This window comes from Octodon degus, unplaced genomic scaffold (genome assembly GCF_000260255.1).
Source record: "Octodon degus isolate 3935 unplaced genomic scaffold, OctDeg1.0 scaffold00014, whole genome shotgun sequence".
Lineage (NCBI taxonomy): Eukaryota > Metazoa > Chordata > Mammalia > Rodentia > Octodontidae > Octodon > Octodon degus.
This window is the reverse complement of record NW_004524590.1, coordinates 20,415,877-20,434,833: the sequence shown is the minus strand read 5'-3', so window position 1 is coordinate 20,434,833 and position 18,957 is coordinate 20,415,877. Positions and strand designations below refer to the sequence as shown.

The 18,957-nt window shown below is 42.3% G+C and overlaps 1 protein-coding gene across 4 annotated transcripts in view; it reads right to left on the bottom strand.

Moving 5' to 3' along the window:
* The window catches only part of Mgat5 (mannosyl (alpha-1,6-)-glycoprotein beta-1,6-N-acetyl-glucosaminyltransferase), a 354,646-nt gene that overhangs the window by 137,196 nt on the left and 198,493 nt on the right, over positions 1-18,957 (bottom strand). For all 4 annotated transcript variants that reach the window (XM_004626373.2, XM_023709791.1, XM_023709789.1 and 1 more), the window contains exons 4-7: positions 18,272-18,348; positions 17,099-17,188; positions 2,195-2,266; positions 559-720 (exon numbers count right to left, since the gene is read on the bottom strand). In XM_004626373.2, the coding sequence (XP_004626430.1) occupies positions 559-720; positions 2,195-2,266; positions 17,099-17,188; positions 18,272-18,348 (401 nt within the window). The remainder of the gene's footprint in view (positions 1-558; positions 721-2,194; positions 2,267-17,098; positions 17,189-18,271; positions 18,349-18,957) is intronic.

Here is an 18,957-nt window from a genome sequence, read left to right as displayed (position 1 = left end):
ACCTCCTTCCTAGATATAGAAGCAAAAGCACCAATCAGATAGAGCAGCAATGAAACTCACAGGTGGCCCAGACCCCAGAGCACAAACCACCACCACATGAGATTGTCATGATTCAGTATAACAGGAAGTTCTCAGAAGTTGGATTCAGGTAAAGAAATGGAGAAAGTTTTCTAATATCAACAGACAGACAGAGACTGACAGACAGACAGAGAGACAGCGAGACAGACAGACAGACAGACAGAGACAGACAGATAGATAGTCCAGTCAGTCTAGTCAGTCCAGTCCAGTCAGTCAGTCAGTCAGTCAGTCAGTCAGTCAGTCAGTCAGTCAGTCGAAAGGAAAACTTGACTGGGAGATCCTCAGTTTAACTTTATTGAGAACTCTGTGCTGATCTCTGCTCATAAAAGCCAAGAAAAGGGTTATACAAGAGGCTGGGCTGATTCACCCTGAGGGAATATCATTTCAGACATGACATTTCTCTTACTCTTGTCTCCAAGCAAAATCAAATTTTAAAAGAAAACTGGCATCTAACTGAAATGGATTAAGAAGAAAACTCACTTTCTTTCGCTTTCTCTTTTCAAGATTTTGCTTTTCTGCCAGGGACTTGATTGCCTGGATCCAAGCATCAGCCATTCGTCGGATCCGCAGCCTCATCCATCGGAATTCTTCATGCTTTTTCATCATATTGTAGAGAATATTAAAATCCGTACGAATTTCTGCCTAGAAACAGAAATTTAATAAAATGTATAGAAGATAAAAGCCAACAAGCCCAATGGCTTTCATGATGTGACATTTGAAAACCTGAAAGCGATAGTCAATTAAATACAGGGCTTCAAAAATGAATCTGGCCATGCTGCCCAGCTCTTATTAGTAGGTCCCAGGACTGCAAATTAAAGCAAAGGTCCCCGAGTGCTGATCTGTTATAAGGGATATCATTAAAAAATTAGAAACTGAGAAAGGCAGTGTAGTCACTGTGGAGCCCTGATCTATAGCATGTTTGCTGAACCTTGAAATTCTCTGCTCTGAAATGTATTGTTACCAGGATCGATCGCTAGGTAGCAGACCCCCAGGAAAACTGAAGCCAGACCTAAATATGTTGTCCAACATCATGCTGGTTGCCAATGAACCTCTTTCTGTACACAGAATTAAATAGGGAAATAAACGATCATCTTCTAGTTTTGTCCTAGTCCAAACCAACAAAAATTTACTATTTTTAAGGTGTTTAAAAACAAAGGATACTCTCGCCCTATGACAGCTCAATGCTATTTAAAATTCTGACCAGTATGATTTAAAATCCAATAAATATTTTTTCTAACATGCTACACAGTATAGCTGGGTACAACCCACAACTAGAGCCAGAGACATAGTACTACTATTTATTTCACAGAACACTTCGAACACAGTGAATCTATCTTTTAGGTGTGGTTCTTGGTGGGTCAGCAAACTAGGACTCACGCAACCAAGTCCTTTCATTTACATAGTATCTATGGGTACTGTGTGCTGCAATGGCAGAACTGAGGAGTTACAACAGAGATCTCACAGCCTGCAAAGATATCTCCTCCCTAGCTTTCCAAAGAAAAAAGTTTGTTGATCCCTGGTCTAAAGAACAAAAGCTTCAGTTTTACTCATGGCATACACAGCTGATCACAGTCCCCTTTCCACCTTTCCAACCTCAGCTTCATCTCAGCGCATCCAGTCCTCCCGTCCTTGTCCCCAAGGTATGCTCTATAATACCAAATGTTCCCTTTCATGTTTATCAGAGGTATCTTCTCTGCTTGACCTCTCACAAACTCATTCATCATTTTAAATTCAGCCTGAATGTCATCTTCTCTCTGTAATCTACCCTGACCTTTGCAGGCTTCCTCATTACTGCTGTCAGCCTACTTTAAAGCACTGTGACAGGCACAGTCATTAGTTACAACCACCCTCCTCATTAGATCACCCATCGCCTCCACACTTGGCACCAGGTCTCATTCCTATCAGTCACCCATCCTTTAGGGACCTCAAGGAATTGCTCAATAAATAAATCTATGATTGACTGATCTGGTCACCTCGATTTTTACAGCACTGTAGAAGTTCTTCAGCTGAACACTATTTTTAAATTATGGCTTCAAATCTAAAAAGACTCCACATGCATCGCTTAACAGCTGACCTAAATGCACAAATTTAGGAAGAGTTTTCCCAAATCATTTACCAATGAATTATGATCAGCTTCTTCATAGGGATTTTTTGCTCTCCAAGGTAAATGAGGACACCAATTTTCAACCTGAAAAACATAAATCAGTGACACGAAGTATTATGGTTTATCTTCAAATGGATTAACATATGTACAATGTGCTGAGAACTGTTCCTGGCACTCAGCAGCAGTATTCATGCGGGGGATTATTAGCCAAATTCTCCTGACTTTAGAGAGTGATGCAGGTGCCCTCCCAGGTGGGGAACAACAGGCGCACCTGGGGAGACACACTTTATACCAGAGAAACACGGGCAGAAAGTTGAAAGACTTGAACATGGCCACAGGGAGTGAGGATGTGACAGTGCCTGGATGACCATGAAGCAAATGGACCGGCATGATCTGCCACCTGTGGCCACCTGCCTGGAAAGCACACAGGGCAGCATCTGAACTACAGAACCAAATGTCTTTATCTGAGAATCAGCAATGCAATCTATAGCTTAAGGCCAACTGGTCAAGACTTTCACTTATCTGCTGACTGCTGGCTTGATGCTGGTTCAAGAAATATGGTGGAAAACCTATAGGAGGAAGAGATGAAGGGAGAAACAGAAGCAGGATCGTTCTGTCAATGCATGAAGTTTTTTTTTTTTTTTTTTTTTTTTTTTTTTTTAAGAAAGTTGTGGGGAGGGAAGGAAGAGAAGCAAAGAAAGCACCAGGAATAAAGCACCCGGATTTCACAGGAATGACTTCACAGCCCGTCACACCAAAGAAAATTGGGCAAATTAATTTCTAGTAAACAAAAAAATGAGAAATGTATAGAGCATTACTGATGCCTGGCATGTCTAAAATAGTTATAAGGCTACAAGATAACATTATTATCCATTTACTAAAATATAATAACTTTAAAAATACTTTTTTCATATCTGTTAGATTCTTTAAAATGTAGGAGTGGGGTGCTCCTTGGAGACGGGAGGATTATTTGGGGTGGCCCACTCAGGGCTCAGCAGAGCAGACTTGCGCAAAACACTTTGCCCTCTAGAAATGGGTGAGCTTTCAAAGAAACATGTCAATTTCACTAATCTAGAAATTATTCATAATGCAAGGTGTTTTTCCCTCTGCCTAAATATAATTGGCTCTATTTGCATAAAGCCATCTGCCACTGCAAATGAAAGCAGCACGCCAAGGGCAGCCAGGCTTAGGGCGGGGCAGAATCCCAGGGTACCAAAGTGCAATATTCTCTTTTCTTCTTAGGTAGTAAAATTAGAGTTTATAATATTTGTGAATGACTTCAGAGACTCAAAAAATTCCCTACAAGAAGAGCTGAAATTGCTTTTACTCATTATTAAAAAAAACAAAAACAAAAACAAAAAAAAAACACTCACTTTCTTTGGAGGCCTATGGTCTAATTATTGGGGCTTTCTGCAGTATGCACATGAAAAGCAAAATGTGGAGCTCCACAAAGAAGAAAAATGAAGGAAAGAAAGGAAGCCTGTGAGGGACGAAGCCTGAGACCGCTGCAGCAGCAGTCCGTGCATCTGCACCTCATATTTTAGACAGGATTGAATTATTTATTTCCAACTAAATTTCAGTAAATGAACATCTTTGTAAAAAGGATATTTATAAAATGAAGGTTTCAAATGGATGACTTGATTGTGAGCCCTTCAACCATAGCCCCCCACGTACAAGCATGAACGTGCAAGCGCGTGCGCGCGTGCGCACACACACACACACACACACACACAGTACAGATTTGAAATAAGCCTCACAATGAAACAAACAAGTTTATAAAGCAATCAGGATTTTAAAAATCTCTCCATGAAGAGCATGACTGGGAAAGATGAAACAAGGTTATGAATAAAGATCATCAATTACAAGGAGACACATGAGTTGGACCAGATATTGACAAAGGATAGTACATCCCCTTCTCATTTCTCTACCCTGAGAACAATCTTTCAAGATTTTAATCTGATGAAAATACAGTTCAAGGTGATCTAAAATATGACGTCCCTACAACATCCTCAAGACTATAATTTTTCGCTGAAGCTGGTCATTTATCTTAGTCCTTTTTACTCTAAATCACTCGCTGTTACTCTGCAAGGCTCCAAGAGCGTCCCTCACAAATATGGAAAATAGCATTCGTCCAATTGAGCTTTTAGTGAGAAATTTCAGTGAAAAAACACTCACTCAGAATGGTGGAAAATCTGATTGTGAAGGAGAGGGTAGGTTTTTAGCATTGTTTCCGCACACACAGACAGGATAACTGGCTAATGAAATAATTAAATTATATGTAAAACCAATTACCCCATAGAGAGAAGGGGAAAAACAAAGTGTTTCTTTTTGAAACTTCAGAGGATTACCAGGATTGGAAGAATGCCAGCACTGGCAATAACTCCAAGTCCTGAAACAAACAGCCCTCCCATGAGCAACATTTTCCTAAATAAAAGTCACATTAATAACATTCAGGGAAAACCTTGCTCATGGCCTGCTGCACAACCTCCTGATAGCCTAGCTCTGTCTTCCAGCTGATCTGAATACAACTTAGCCTATCAGGAGAAGGTCCTCCCAATAAAGCAAGACCCTAGGAGACAACCCTCACCTGGCTGGCCTGGAGGTGGCCCTCACAGTTAAATGCCATTCTCAATAGCTTGTCTCCTGGTGCATAATTCATGTCCTATGTTTGCTGTGGCCACCTTCCTCCACCCATGCTTCAGCCATACTTTTTGTCCTCAGTGCAGAGATATCCTGCCATCACCGCCCTCAAATCTCTCCCCCTTCTGGAACCAACTCTCAGAGCCTAGGCAACCCCTCCTCAGGGCCTATGCCTGCGAAGCAACTGGACATCTTTAACAGTAGCCTGTAATTCCCTGCAGTAAGTTGCAAAATTGAAAACTGTCTGAATTTATGGTAACATGCACACAACAGTTGATAGAGGAGCAGAAGCATTACTCTAATAACCTTCAATTTGAGGCAAAACTCCTTGGACATGAACTGATCTTTTTAGTGCACTGGCCTCAGGCCACAGAATGAAGAGGCAGCGGAGACAGAGACCAGCCAGCCTAGCATTCTGGAACATTAATGCATATTCCGCAGAGAGGGCCCTATAAATCACTTTCCTTGAGCGAGGAGATATAAAATAAAACAATTTGATTTTTGACATTTCTCCTCCTGGTGATTTAACCTCCTTTGAACTAACAAGGTTTTGCGGCTTAATCATGAGGACTGAGAATCATCAAAGCATTCTCCAAGTCCCTAAAACTTCTAACTAGGTCAGGCTTATTTTCAAGGTCTGTAGGATGAACACTTCATTATGCTCAGGTAACAAAAAAAAAAAAAAAAGAAGAAAAGAAACACCCCAAACCCTGCAGTTAGATACAGATAGAGCGATAGAGCCTCAGCTGGAGTTTTAAGGAGGAACTAATAAAATTGCCACAAAAACTGAAGGAAGACTCAAGGTCTGAGATCTATGCACTTAAGTATATACTACTGTATAACTGCAGAAATATTTTCTGTTGAAAGATGTATGTTATAGGCTCTACTTTCACTACTAATGTGAGTTTTGCTCAAGTGAATCACTGATAAAAGATTTCATGTGTTACTTCTTAGATGGTAAGTATAATCAAAACTAAATGGGAAAATACACAGAAAAATACTCAGATTTATCTCTGGATAATAGTGAAACATGAATGAATAAAATTAAATGGGATATATTGCATAAACATACAAGTGTTTACTTTAGGCTTAGCATGCATCAGGTTCCCTACAGAACACCACAAAAATGTGCACATTTCAATCACTTAATCCTTGAAGTGTCTGTGTTGTGAGTACTATCATTACACAAAAACTCGAGGGTTACTGACAATTTGCTGAGGAAATCCGTTAGGGAGTAGCAGGGCCAGGTGATGTGTGGACTCTGTTGTTTCCCTGACCAAGACTGAGGAGGCCTCTTTGAGATCAAGCTCAATGAGGGACCAGAGAGCTGCTGGAAGAAGAGGACTGAACCTGGGACCGAACAACATGTGTGCACCCAACTCTGCAAACAACCAGACACGTCACTATGTACTATGAGGCTTTCAAGATTCCTTGTCTACAGAAAGAAGAATTTGGATAAGGTGATACACTTTATTCTGTTATCCTGTTAAAAACAGAATTTTGGGTCATCCTGTCTGGAGGGCCACCTGAGCAGCTCTCCTTGAAAGAAGAGCAACCATTTCTATTTTGCCTGAGTCTGACCCTATTTTGTTGTATTGATATGTACAGAGCTGGTTAGGACTTTTCCTTTTCCCTTCAATTGGCTTTAAGCAATGTGTATTGGTCTAGCTGACGAGTTGATGGTAGTCTTTGAGGATGGCATGTGTGTTTCCCTGATAACCCTTTAATACACGCTGGATTGAGATAAGACAAAGAGCCAGTGCTCCACACTGTCACCTGGGATTGAGCCTCAAAATAGAGGCTACGAGTTTCTGGGGCTTGAAAGATTACACATCAGAGTTGAAGCACCGGACCCCAACACATTAGATACTATCTCAGTTGTGTAATGCAGATTACTGTCTGCATACTGCAGAGGTAAAAACAGGCCTCCTACGTAGTCCAGCTCACAGTGCTCACTTACTTCCTGCCATTCTCATTCATCCTCAAGCTATTCCTCTTTCATGACTGAATAAAACCTGGGTTCAGCCCTGGATCTAAGCCTTTGTTCTGGATAGCCTTCTTTGTGGCTAGACTTAGCACCCCTTGGGTCCCCATAATTATAAATATGCTATAATGTCTTTATTCTTGCTGCGGTTTGCACTGGAAGTGGTAGACTGGAATGAACTTGATGGGATTTCAGTAATTTATCCTTGGGATTACAATATAATCTTCCTGGATGGAGACGAGGACCAGGAAAGGCTCTCTACAGTCCTGTTCGCTAGTTGTCAAATGAATACAACTGTGTGTGGCAATTCATTTGCACACATGTAAATATACACTTGTTATACTTGTCTAATGTAGTTACTTATTAATGAACATGCTAAAAATGTATAAAAGGGACTCTCTCTACCACACACTGAAGTCTGTGCACTCCATACTCTAAAGCTTCAGGGAGTAGCCCAGTCCCTGCATAGGACAATGGCAGTGATTAGTGTTTTGGCCCAGCAGCCTGCTGAGTGTTGTATATAGGAGACGGGGTATGGGAGATAAAGGGAATGAATGTGTACTACCAAGCAGCACGATCTGAGTGCTAGGATGAGTCCCCTGCACACATAACTTCACTCGGGCACTTGCTCATCAAATAATCTTTTGGGAAAGACTATCATGACAGAGACTGGATTTAGCCAAGGGCTGAAGTGCTGTCTGCCTGTCCTTCCCTAGAGCCGGTAAACTTAATCACTACTTAAGCCCAAAAACCAAACATTTGGGGTAGAGGGGCTGGGAAGATAGCTCAGTGGTCTAAGCACCTGCCTGACTAAGCACCTGCAAGGACCCGAGTTTGATCCCTAGCACTGCTGCAGGCCATGCTGGTCCCACGCCATGCAGGCCAGAGAAACCAGGCATGATGGTGGCGCAGGCCTATAATCGCAGCACCGGGGAGGCTGAGACAGGTGGATCACTGTGAGTCCCAGCTGCACAGCAAAACCCTGTGCCAAGTAAATAAATAAATAAAATAAAAGATTTGAAAAAATGTTTGGAGTAGAATATAAAAAGAAGCTGTAGTTAAGTTCTCAGTGTCCCATAGAGCCAGTGGCGTTCTAACGAGATGATGACATAGGATTTCCAAATTCCACCTGAATCCCTATAGTGGGAGAAAAGTCGATTTTCCTTCACACACGAGCAGTAGCACAGGAAGTCTCCTGTAGCCAATCAGACAGTTGATGCCATAACCTGCTTCTCAATGCCCGCTCAGCACACTGGTCGCTGCGCTCTGGCCAACTGGGCCCACCTGGCCTGCATCCACACTGGACACCCGTGCACTGCCCAAGTCACCCAATTTTATCAGGAAGGCACATTCTGGAGGCCAGGTGCAGATCAGACATAACAATGTCACGTGACGACAAAACGACAAGCGGGGCCAGAGAGCAACAAGTGGGGCCAGAGGGCGCTGTGCTTTCTCACATAAATGGCTCATTCCACTTTGGTTGACTTTTTTTTTTTTTTTTTTTCCTTTTGTAGTACCTGGGATTGAACTCAGGACCCTGTCCTTGCCAGGCAAGCACTTATTCTAATAAGCTATCTCTCCAGGCCCCCATTCCATTTTGGTCGTCTAACCAGATCCTTGTGCTCTCTTGTAGATACAATATTAGAATGGTATCTACAAGACTCAAAACACCGCTGGCTCCATGTCTCAACTTTAATGTCTTAGCAGACTTTAAAGTTATAAATTTTGCTGTGACATTTTTGGCAAGATGAGAAGGTGACAGGTACGAGAAGTTACCACTCAGAACAAGGACAATATACAGCTATTGCCTGTTTTATAAATGCTTTGAATAGAATAGTTCGTTCAAAAGATACATACGGCATGTACTGCACACTGCATATGAGGATAAACCAAGTCAGAAAGTCTCTTCGGTGTACTCGTAAACCTGGGAGGCTGATGGTCACCCTGGGGCCGCTGAACCTGCTGCCCCACCTCTGCTGAGCACCTCTGTCAAATGCTTGTGTTTCTTACCTTACACTTCCTTCAAACACCAGTCACTCACCTCAGCAGGGCTTTTCTGAGCAGGCTGTCAAAACCTGAACTTAATTTTTCATTAGCACTTCTCGACTACTGTTTTTTCTTCTACAGCATTTAATACAATCTAAGAGATTACATACTTTCTTTTTGATGTTATCTCTTCTCATAAAACATAACCTTGGACCACTCAGATAGCTCAGTGGATTAAAGTGCCTCCTTAGGCAGGTGCAGCAACCAGGGTTCAACCCCAGTGTGCCGTGCCAGTACCCAGAAAAATCCAATGGCAGTGAATGCCATGGCACCCAGAATGTGGGCCCGGTGTTACCTCCTCAGATATATGGTGCCCTCCCAGATCTGTGCATCACAAGACCTAGTATCAGAGAGCAAGGAAACAAACACTGCCACGGAGCCAGGCATGGTGGTGCATACCTCTAATTCCAATATTCTAGGAGGCGTACAAATTCAACCCAGGCTGAGCAACTTAGTGAGACCTTGGTCTTAAAACTTAAAAATATTTTTTTAGAAAAATATTAAAACAGGCATTGGAGATGGCTCGTTGCAAAGGCTTGAGTCCCAGTACTGGGAAAACAAAAAACCAGAAATGATAAACCACTTTCCAGGTCATGTCAAAAAGATGCAGAAGGCAACACGAATAGGTTTCCAAAGCAGAATAATAAGGGATAGGGGCCAGGGAGATGGCTCAGTGGAATAAGCACTTGCCTGGCAAGCGCAAGGGCCTGAGTTCAATCTCCGGTTCCGCAAAAAAAAAAAAAAAAAATACTAAGGGATAGCAGTAAGAAAGGAACTGCAGTTAATCAAACACATCAAATGTTTCAATTAATGACATCATAATAAAATGCATACAGGCAAGCTAAAAATAAATTAATAAAGTGCTGGCTATAGTGAAATACCCATCTCTAACAAAAATAAACAAAAAAAGGCAATACAAAGGAAGGACCATTTTGTATCTGCATATGCAAAATGGCTAGGATACATATACAGCTACTTTCTCTTAATTCAATGAGAAGAAAGATTTGTACTAATAGTATTTATTTATTTATTTATATCTGCATCTTGTACTATGAATAACCACTAAGAAGATAACAATATGCAATGTATTAATTATTGAAACTGTCCTATTAATCGGTTTTGAAACTGTCTCACTGCTGTTTCTCAATATAATTAATAAAAAATTAAAAAAAAAAACAAGTGGAAGATCTAGAAAACCAGCATCTTAGAAATATTTAAAACAAACAACTTGGAAATAAATGAAGCTTCCTATGTATGAATTACTTCTTGGGATGCCCACATAGCACACGAGGAGCCATTTTTCTCCACAGAACGTCCCACATACAGTCACAACGGATCCCTAATGAAGCTATGTACCCAAGTGCTGGCCATCAGCTGCTTTCATAAAAAGGGACAAGTAGGCATCATCTGGCTCCTCAGAAAAGTGTACAACTGCATCCTGGAAATGTCTTGCAACTTAGTGAGCCAAGCCTAATTCAGACCAAGACCCACATCTATCCATGAGTCTCCCAGAAACGTAAGGGGCAGAGGGCAGGTTACATAACTATATGGAGATGTAAGTACTGGAATTCAGAAGAGGAGAATTCATACCAAAATAAAGCAATTTCTTCAACAAAAAAATCACAAGGGGGGTGATAAGAAATGGAAAAGAATGTAAAATTAAGGAGACCTAAGGTATATCAACATATGGTCCTCATTTGAAACTCAGTTGGAATAAACTATAAGAGGACCTACAAATGTGAATACTAATTTGATATTTGATGATGTTAAGAAATCACATTAACTATCAGGTGTGAAGTGGCATTAATAGTTATAATCAAAGTAATTTTATGTCTCTTTAAAAGCTGCATGCTTAAATATTTATAGACAGCATGACATTTCAGAATAACAGAGCAGGAAAGCATGTAAATGGAAAGATATGGCCACGTTTTGAATCTGGATCATGAGCACAACAGTTATTATACACTATTGTACTTATGTGATATCTCCCATATTAAAAAGTTTTAAAAACAAAAGTTTTAAATATACTTTTGGAGCATGAACTAGAAATGACAAGAGAATATTTTAAAAGTGTGTAAAAACAAACTGAAGATTATGTCATCGCAGCCCTCTGCCATTGTACGTATTCCAAGGAGCAAAGAGATACAATCTAAGGCTTGGCCAACAACGTTCTTTCCCCTTCTAATTTTTTTTTTGTATGGTGGGACCAGAAGTCTAACTATAAATGCTGCAGGAACTGGAACTTCCAGGCAACTCAGAGGCATGGTTCAGAAGAATATCGAGAAGGGAGAGTGTGTGGAGAGAACAGGAAGATGGTGTAGGTGCACTGACAAATAGCATTCTCTGAAGTCAGGACTCAAAAAAAAACCCTTTTGCTGAGGATGTCTTAAAACCCAGGGAATAGAGCAATAAAGGCACATACATGAGAAAGACACAAATTCAGGAAGTGGGAAGAGCATAACCATAAATCTCTGCTATCTCTTTTGCTGCCATGTACTGTTTTCTGATAGAAAGGAATGCTCCATTTCACTCAGTGTGGGTTGGCCTTCTTGGCCAACAGGCTAGTGGTATTTTTAAATATTTCTAGACTCATCCTAAATGATAGCCTTTTTTAAAATTCTTTTCTCCTGCAACCTAAATAGTCGATTTTTTATTGCTCCCCATTTTGACAAATTAGTCTATGCAACACCATTTCCAAGTTATCTTTAGCAGCCAACACAGACCATAAATCCAAATCATTGTACTGGTTATTAGGATTTCATTTCATGCTCGCATTCACAAACATTTAAGCTTTCAACCTTTCCTGTTGGGCATCAATCTTGACATTAATCAAGGGATTAAGTACGCTGAATTTAAACTCAAGGTTAATAGCATGCTCGGTCAATATTAGTTTTACATGTTGCCAAGGGAAAACAAAGACGCAAAGACCTTTATGCCTGTTGTTCATGAAATGTAAGAAACAGATTGATGGGTAAGGCATGAAATTGCTTCTTTTGTTCCATTATCACACACACACACACACACACACACATACACACACGCGCGCGCACCACACACAGAGTGATTTGAAGCAACAATTTGTATACATCTAAAGGTCCAGCAATCAATCACTGGGAAATTTCTTACTGACTACACTTAAAATGGCAACAGAAATGCTTAAAAGCAGTAGCAACAAATTAAGAACTCAAGAAAGGTATGCTGCTTGCTATCTTCTGCAATGATATAAAAAGAAAAAAATATGTGGTTGTCAAACATATTCTTCAATATATCTTCCACAGGGATGAAGAATTCTGTTCTAAATTTTACAAAATCTGCTATCAAGAAAAGGCTCAGCGACAGCTAAGTTAATATACCTGAAACAATGACATTCAGAGTAATTACTTTATAGGGCCTTGTCTCTAACGGGAGTAGTTATATGGCTCACAAAAAAAGATACAGAAAATGAACTGCCTGATGTTCTGGAAAACACAGGACACCTGATGAATTATTCACTCACTCCTACCTCTTAGAATGACTCATGCCTGCTTTTCATGAGTTATGTTCTCAGGAGAAAGGGTAGGGTTTTTCTGCTTTTAGGTAGGGTAACAAAATTATGAAGCATTAGAAAACTATCAATAAATCCGATTAATTGAAACAAGCTAAGTAGAGCCATATTTCAAGCATGAATTATTTAAGTGTAAGACTGAGTATAAAGTTAGTGGCTGTCGTTTACTTAAGTGAGGTCAAATTTCCTTCAACATGAAGGGAACAACAGAAAGACAAAGGGCGGGACTTTGCACTTATGAGAACTAAGAGACATACATGATGTGGCTGTCCATTTACCTTTAGAGAAGATGAACATGGTCCAAGAGATTGCAATGTCTCATACAGTGGAGGCTCCATGATATTTCATTCTTCCCTGTCTGCCACCCAAAGACTACCTCAAACAAGGACAAATACTGGCCTGTTCTACATCTCTGTCCATCCCTGTTTAGGTACTACAGTGTCATACCTAAAGCAAGCAGCACCCACGATGCTATCAGGGCACATAAGAACAGCTTTGCTTCTTGGCATTCAACAAGGATTTGTAGACTACAAGCCAGTGAGCTCAAAGATGGAAGTTTATAATTTGTAATGGAAGCTGGCACACTGAGACAACCACCGAGAGGCAAAGTGAGAGAAGTGGGCCATGTCCTAAAGCGGGTCTGAATCTACATGCTTTCATTCATCTGGTAACTGGCCAGGCTAGAGATAGTTACTTCATGCCCTTCTGACATTTTCCAAATTTCTAAACATGGAAAAAAACAAAAATTGGTTCAATGAGGATTAAGGCTAGAGTAAAAATCACTGATGTATGTGTTGGTCAAGTTAACAAGACAAACAATGTCCCTATTTTTCTAGTTATGATGCAGGAAATAAACAAGTTTCAGAGTTCAAGGAATAAAAGCAAGGTGATTTTCATGATAGGAAAGAAAAAACAGTAACTATACTAACAGTTCCATGAAACCATAAATATAGTCCAGGATTTAAAAAATACTAGAAAGCAACTAACTTTTGAAACTACTCCTCCTAACTTCATATTAATTAACAGTGCACTGGCTCCATCCACCAGCTCCCCATTCTAAGGCAAACACAAGCACCACATCCACAGATGAATAGTCACAGAGAAATGTGCTTGTCATACTAAAAAAATCAGTATGTGAAGCGATGCATATGTTCATATGTTACTTAGATTTGGCTATTCTACTATATATCTCATCTTAAAATGTCACACTGTATGTCATCAGTATGTACAATTTTGTCAGTTAAAAAAACAGGCATCAAAGAAACAGCTGAATTTCTACACTATCAGAAGTCAAGGGATGGAAAATTAAATTAGATTGGTAAACCAGGACCATAAATTCATTCTCATTCTAAAATAGAACCAAGAGTCCCTTTACAACATCCAATCTACAACTATCCTAAAATAATGGCAACATTAACAAATCATGAAAGTATCAGTTATTTTTATTAAGTGTCTTTCATCTGCCAAGCTCTACTAGAAGTGCATTTTCACATGAACTTGGGAATCTACACAAAATTTTCCTGGTAGAGGCCTGTGAAAAATACACAAATTAAAATTATTAATTTATTAAGGAAGAACCTGAAGCACCAAGAGTCTATGTATGTCAGTTTTCCAAAATCATGGTGCTTACAAAATGGCAGAAACAGAAGCTAAAGTTCAGGTGTAAGGCTTAAGTGATCATGTTGGTGAAATTCTCTCTCTCGCATACGGTACCTATGATGATGCTCTAGTAAAGCATTTTTAAAGCACAGGTTCACAGTTATTTTCAGGCTAAAGCTTTGAAAGAGAGGTCCTTAGATCTCTCCCAAGGGAACTCATCTCCACCCTCCATCCCAGATTTGAAAGAGAGGTACCTAGAGCTCTCCAAGGGAACCCGTCTGCACCCTCCATCCCAGCTCGGTCTCTTCACCTTTCTTCTTATCCCATTTGACCCCTTGAGAATACAGAAGCACAGCATGACGGCAAGAAAAGGGAGTTCTCAGTGAGGGACAATGGATGAGAACAGCAGATGCTCAAGATGTGCTTGATGAACTACAGTCAGCTGAACAAAGGGAAACATCTGTCATCTGCAGGAGAGAGCATGCTACAGACTAACCAACCACCATCCCCTACCTGGGGGTTGGGGGGAGAAAGTACCTGGCCCAGTACAAGTCCAAAGATGAAGTACCCAATAATAACTGCATGTGATCCATGAGCCTTTGTACAGCCCACTGTCCTCCACCTTCCTCTTGATTTCTCTTCCCCAGAACCTTGCTTTCCTCTGCTTCGTGCTGTGTCCTCCACTTCCTCCATCAGGAGTAGGGGGAGGTGATGATTTCAAAGGAAAGGAACATGGTGAACAATCACAGTCCCTTTCTATCAGTCCGCACCACTCCCGCACACGTTTCCATGCAGGAGATAGAGAAGCTTCAGCTGAGGAAGGAATGCAAAAGCCTCTATCCATTATCTTCTCAGTCTACCCCAAAGTGGGGATTCTCAGGAAGGTGTGAAATTAGCCCAGCTTGTCAATCATGGTGCACAGTTGGACTCTGGCTACAGTGTAACACAGGGAAAGAGGAAGCAAACTTTTGAAAATTAAACTGGATGAGAACCCTCCCCTCTGGGCAGGAAAGGTACTTTTAACTGACTTCTCACAGGAGTGAAGGTTCAGCAATGGCCTCAAGCCTTTCTTCCTGGCAGAAGGAAATGAGAAGACTGGCCACAGGCAGCCCAAGCTGGAAGCCAAAAACAGCTCAGATAAATGCTGCAAAGTCCTTTCGTCAGCAGCCTGCTAAGGAGGAATACTGTAGGCCTAACTGTACTGTCTGCTCACCCACCTTCCCTCCCTCCCTTCCTTCCTTCTTGTTTTTGGCACTGGAGATTGAACTCGGGACCTTGCACTTGCCAGGCAGGCACTTATGCTGTTGAGCTATTTCCCTGGCCCAGTGCTCTTAATTTCTAAGAGGTGCTTTAACTCTCACTTGCTTTAAGAGTCTTGTGATGGCCATGCAAAAGTTTTGTCAACAACAAAAGTCTATGGAGCTAAAAGTTCAGCTCAATGGTAAAGGAGCATCTGTAAAGCCCTGGGTTTCATCTCCAGTGGGAGGGGAGCGGAGCCTGGCTCAAATGTGGCCAGGAAAGCTAGAGGATGATACTTGGTGAGGACAAACCCCCTCTGTTCTGGCCATAATTCCTATTACAAAATATTGGCTTGGCTTCCATCCCCCACCAAAAGAAGCTGTCCAACCTCTTGTAGCACAGAAAGAGAGGAAACTGAAGCCCACAGGCAAAACTATGGCAAAGGCATTTAATTTAGCCTCCAGAAATAGAAGCATCCTCCATGGCACTGCCAGGGAGCTGTTATTATGGGTCAAACAGCAGCAACAGCAGCAACAGCAGCACACAAGTACCACAGAATCACAGTGAACCTGCCGCAGAGAGCCCTCCCAGGCATGAGTTCCATCAGGCCCTCAGGCTCCCCCTTCTTCCTTGAGGGGACAAGGGACAGCCTACAGGTTGTGGTTCTTCCCCTGCAGCAGGATAAAATCTGTCTCTCTTCCATGCCCTCACCTTTCCTGAAGGTGAAATGGAGATGACTGAGGCTCACAGCGGAGTCTGCACTCTGCAGTCCTTATAACAAAGCCACTGTGTAAGTTCAATGGCACAAACAAAAATGAAGCTCAGGTAAGAGAAACAAAAAGGCAGGCAGAGGTAACTAACTTAGCCCAGAGGTGAAGAGCTACTGGGCCAACAACGAATACAGGCCAAGAAACGCAGTCCTCAATCATTAAGGAAATGCAAAACCAAACCAGCACCCATTAAGCAGCTTTCATAGAAAGCAGCCCGGCAGTTCTGTAAAAATTCATGCACATAATCACCATAGGATCCTACTCCCAGATGCACACCCCAAAGCAAGGTCTCCTAACAAGTATCCATATGCCCAAGTTCACGGCAGCATTATTCACGATGGCCAAAGGGAGACACAAGCCAAGGGTCCACCGACAGCCACACAGGGACACTGTGGCAGAGACACAGGATCCAACAATACCCAGCCTCAAATGGATGCTCTAACACATGCAAGCCACCCCTTGGGTGAACCTTGATGATGCTGTGCTAAGTGAAATGAATGAGCCAGATGCAAAACGAAAAATCGAATGACCGCACTTATAGGAGGTGGATTCGTCAAATTAACAGAGACAGAAAATAGAATAGTGTGGGACAGGGCAATGGGGAATTAGTGTTCATGATTACAGAGTTTCAGTTTTACAAGATGAAAAGAACTGAGAAGTGGATGATGCTGACAGCTGCACAACCATGTGACTACTCAATGCCAAAGAGCAGCTCTCAACAATGGATAAGATGGCAAATCTCAAACGATGTGTATCTTGCCACAATCCAAAAACTGGAGGCTAAAGGCTGGGGAGATGGCTCAATAGAATAAGCGCTTCCTGGGCAAGAGCAAGGGTCTGAGTTCAATCCCCAGTTCCACCAAAAGACCCCAAAAACTGGAGGCTAAAATAAAAGATAAACAGCCTGTTTCTTCTTCAAGATTAAAAAAAAAAAAAAAGATCTTCCTGGGGAGGGAGGAAGAATATTTAAGACGGGAACCATGGAACTTTTCATATAAAAACAGCACGTTTTTAAGCTTTCAAAACTTGGGCCGAGCTTCTAAACAGTTAACACCACACACGTGCACCCCCCGGAACCACAGGAAGCTACTCACCTCACTGAGGTAAATAAAAAAAGAGCAGGTGGACCCATCCACTCCATAGTCAGCGTAGCAGGGATCGGAACGCCACATATCTTTCATCCACTGAAACGGACAAGAGCAGAGAACACGTCTGAGAAGCCTGTTGCTGGTATCCCTGCCCGTGACGCTGACACCGACCTGGAGGGTAGGATGGGTAAGGGCGGGGAGGACAGCTCGAGCTTCGGACTGGAGATGGGACAGAAGGACGGCTGAGCTGAGGTCAAGATGACCCGCTGCCTAGCTCCCACAGGATCTGCAAACACACACCGCGTGGGCTGGGCCCAAACGGAGGTGCAGCGAGGAAAGAAGGGCCAGACAGGCAAAGGCTAGAAAAGCTTCAAGACGAAGTGCCGATGGGCCATCACAGGGAACCATCCTCTGGGCACACAGATCCAGGAGACACGGCACAGCGCAAGATGCAGAATGTGGAGAGGAGGGTCCGAGTGGCCCTGAGCATGAGTGAGCATTTGCATGCACCCCCAAAATAAGGCCAAGTCGTGTTTCCAAGGTTGGGAAACCATCCTAACTGCACACCTGAGCTGAAATTTTTGTCTAAATGCTCCTGAGCAAGTGGCAGTCTCAAGGGCAAACCACACAAATAGAATTTCATGTTTTTCTAATGTTGGACTGCAGGTGAGTGGAGGGCACCAGGCCTAACACACCTGAGGCCCTGGGTTCAATCCCACACACACACACACACACACACACAAAAGTGAAAGAATTGTCAAGTGTCTCTGGGTACTAAACTAGAAATGCTTATGAGTCATTTAAACGACAATCTCATTTAAATAAGCAAGGGCCTGGGGAAGAGATAAGATGGGCTCTAAATAACAGCAGCCCCTTGTCACTGGACCTTGAAGGATTACCCACTGGAGGCTGGGGAAGAAAAAGAAAGGCAGTTTCTAAGACCCAGCCGTTGTGTGAAGTGGCCTGTGTCCCTCCAGTATGACCAGTAACAGCCACTGTTGACTGACCCATGGAACAGGTATAACCAGACAAGGGTCCTCACAGCCACAGTACAGAACTGACAGGATAGGGGAACCCTCCAAGGATTGGTTCAAGGGCTTATTCACCCACGTGTACCACTGGGAAGCAGAAAGATCGAGGATGATGGGAATGAAAAGGTGTTGCTTCCTTCCACCTTACCTTGATTTTCCCCTCGCAGTGGGGGTAGCCATCCATAGGAGGCAATACACATTTTTCTTGAGCTCCATTAATGATATCTGAAAGGAATGGAAACAAAGGATACCATGAGGTCCGTGAAATACAAGCCTAACGTCCTTATAAGCAGAGAGGCAGGAAGAAACCAAAACAGAGGCCTAATTTTGGCAGACAGGTCGTGGGTCCATGGAGCCGCTCCAAACGTGTCTGACTGGTCTATAGTGAGGACCTGACCAAGCACAGCCCACAAACAGGACAGCCAGAGCCCAGTGCAAGGGGGTTGCTAGGGCAAATGGAGTGCTTTGCTTGGAGATTTACAATGAAGAAACAGAGAAAGCAAATAAGCAGGGAGCAGTAAGTACAGTTCTGAGACTAGGCGGACCCCTCAGGCAGGCAGGTCCATTCTAGCATTAGCTGTAAACGGAGCTCATGGACAGACTTCATGAAGATATGTGCATGAGCTCAAGAAGGGAAAAGAAGGACGACGCTGGAGCGCAGAGGATGAGACAGCCACAGGCCACAGCTGTGCCGCCCTGAGGACTCCTACTCTGCTTCTATGACATCTGACTTCTTACAGATCTGATTAAGATTTTCCTGATGGGATCTGTATTTTGTTAAATATTTCCTTACCAAAAATCCAAATATTAACTAGTTTAAGTGGATACCTGCTA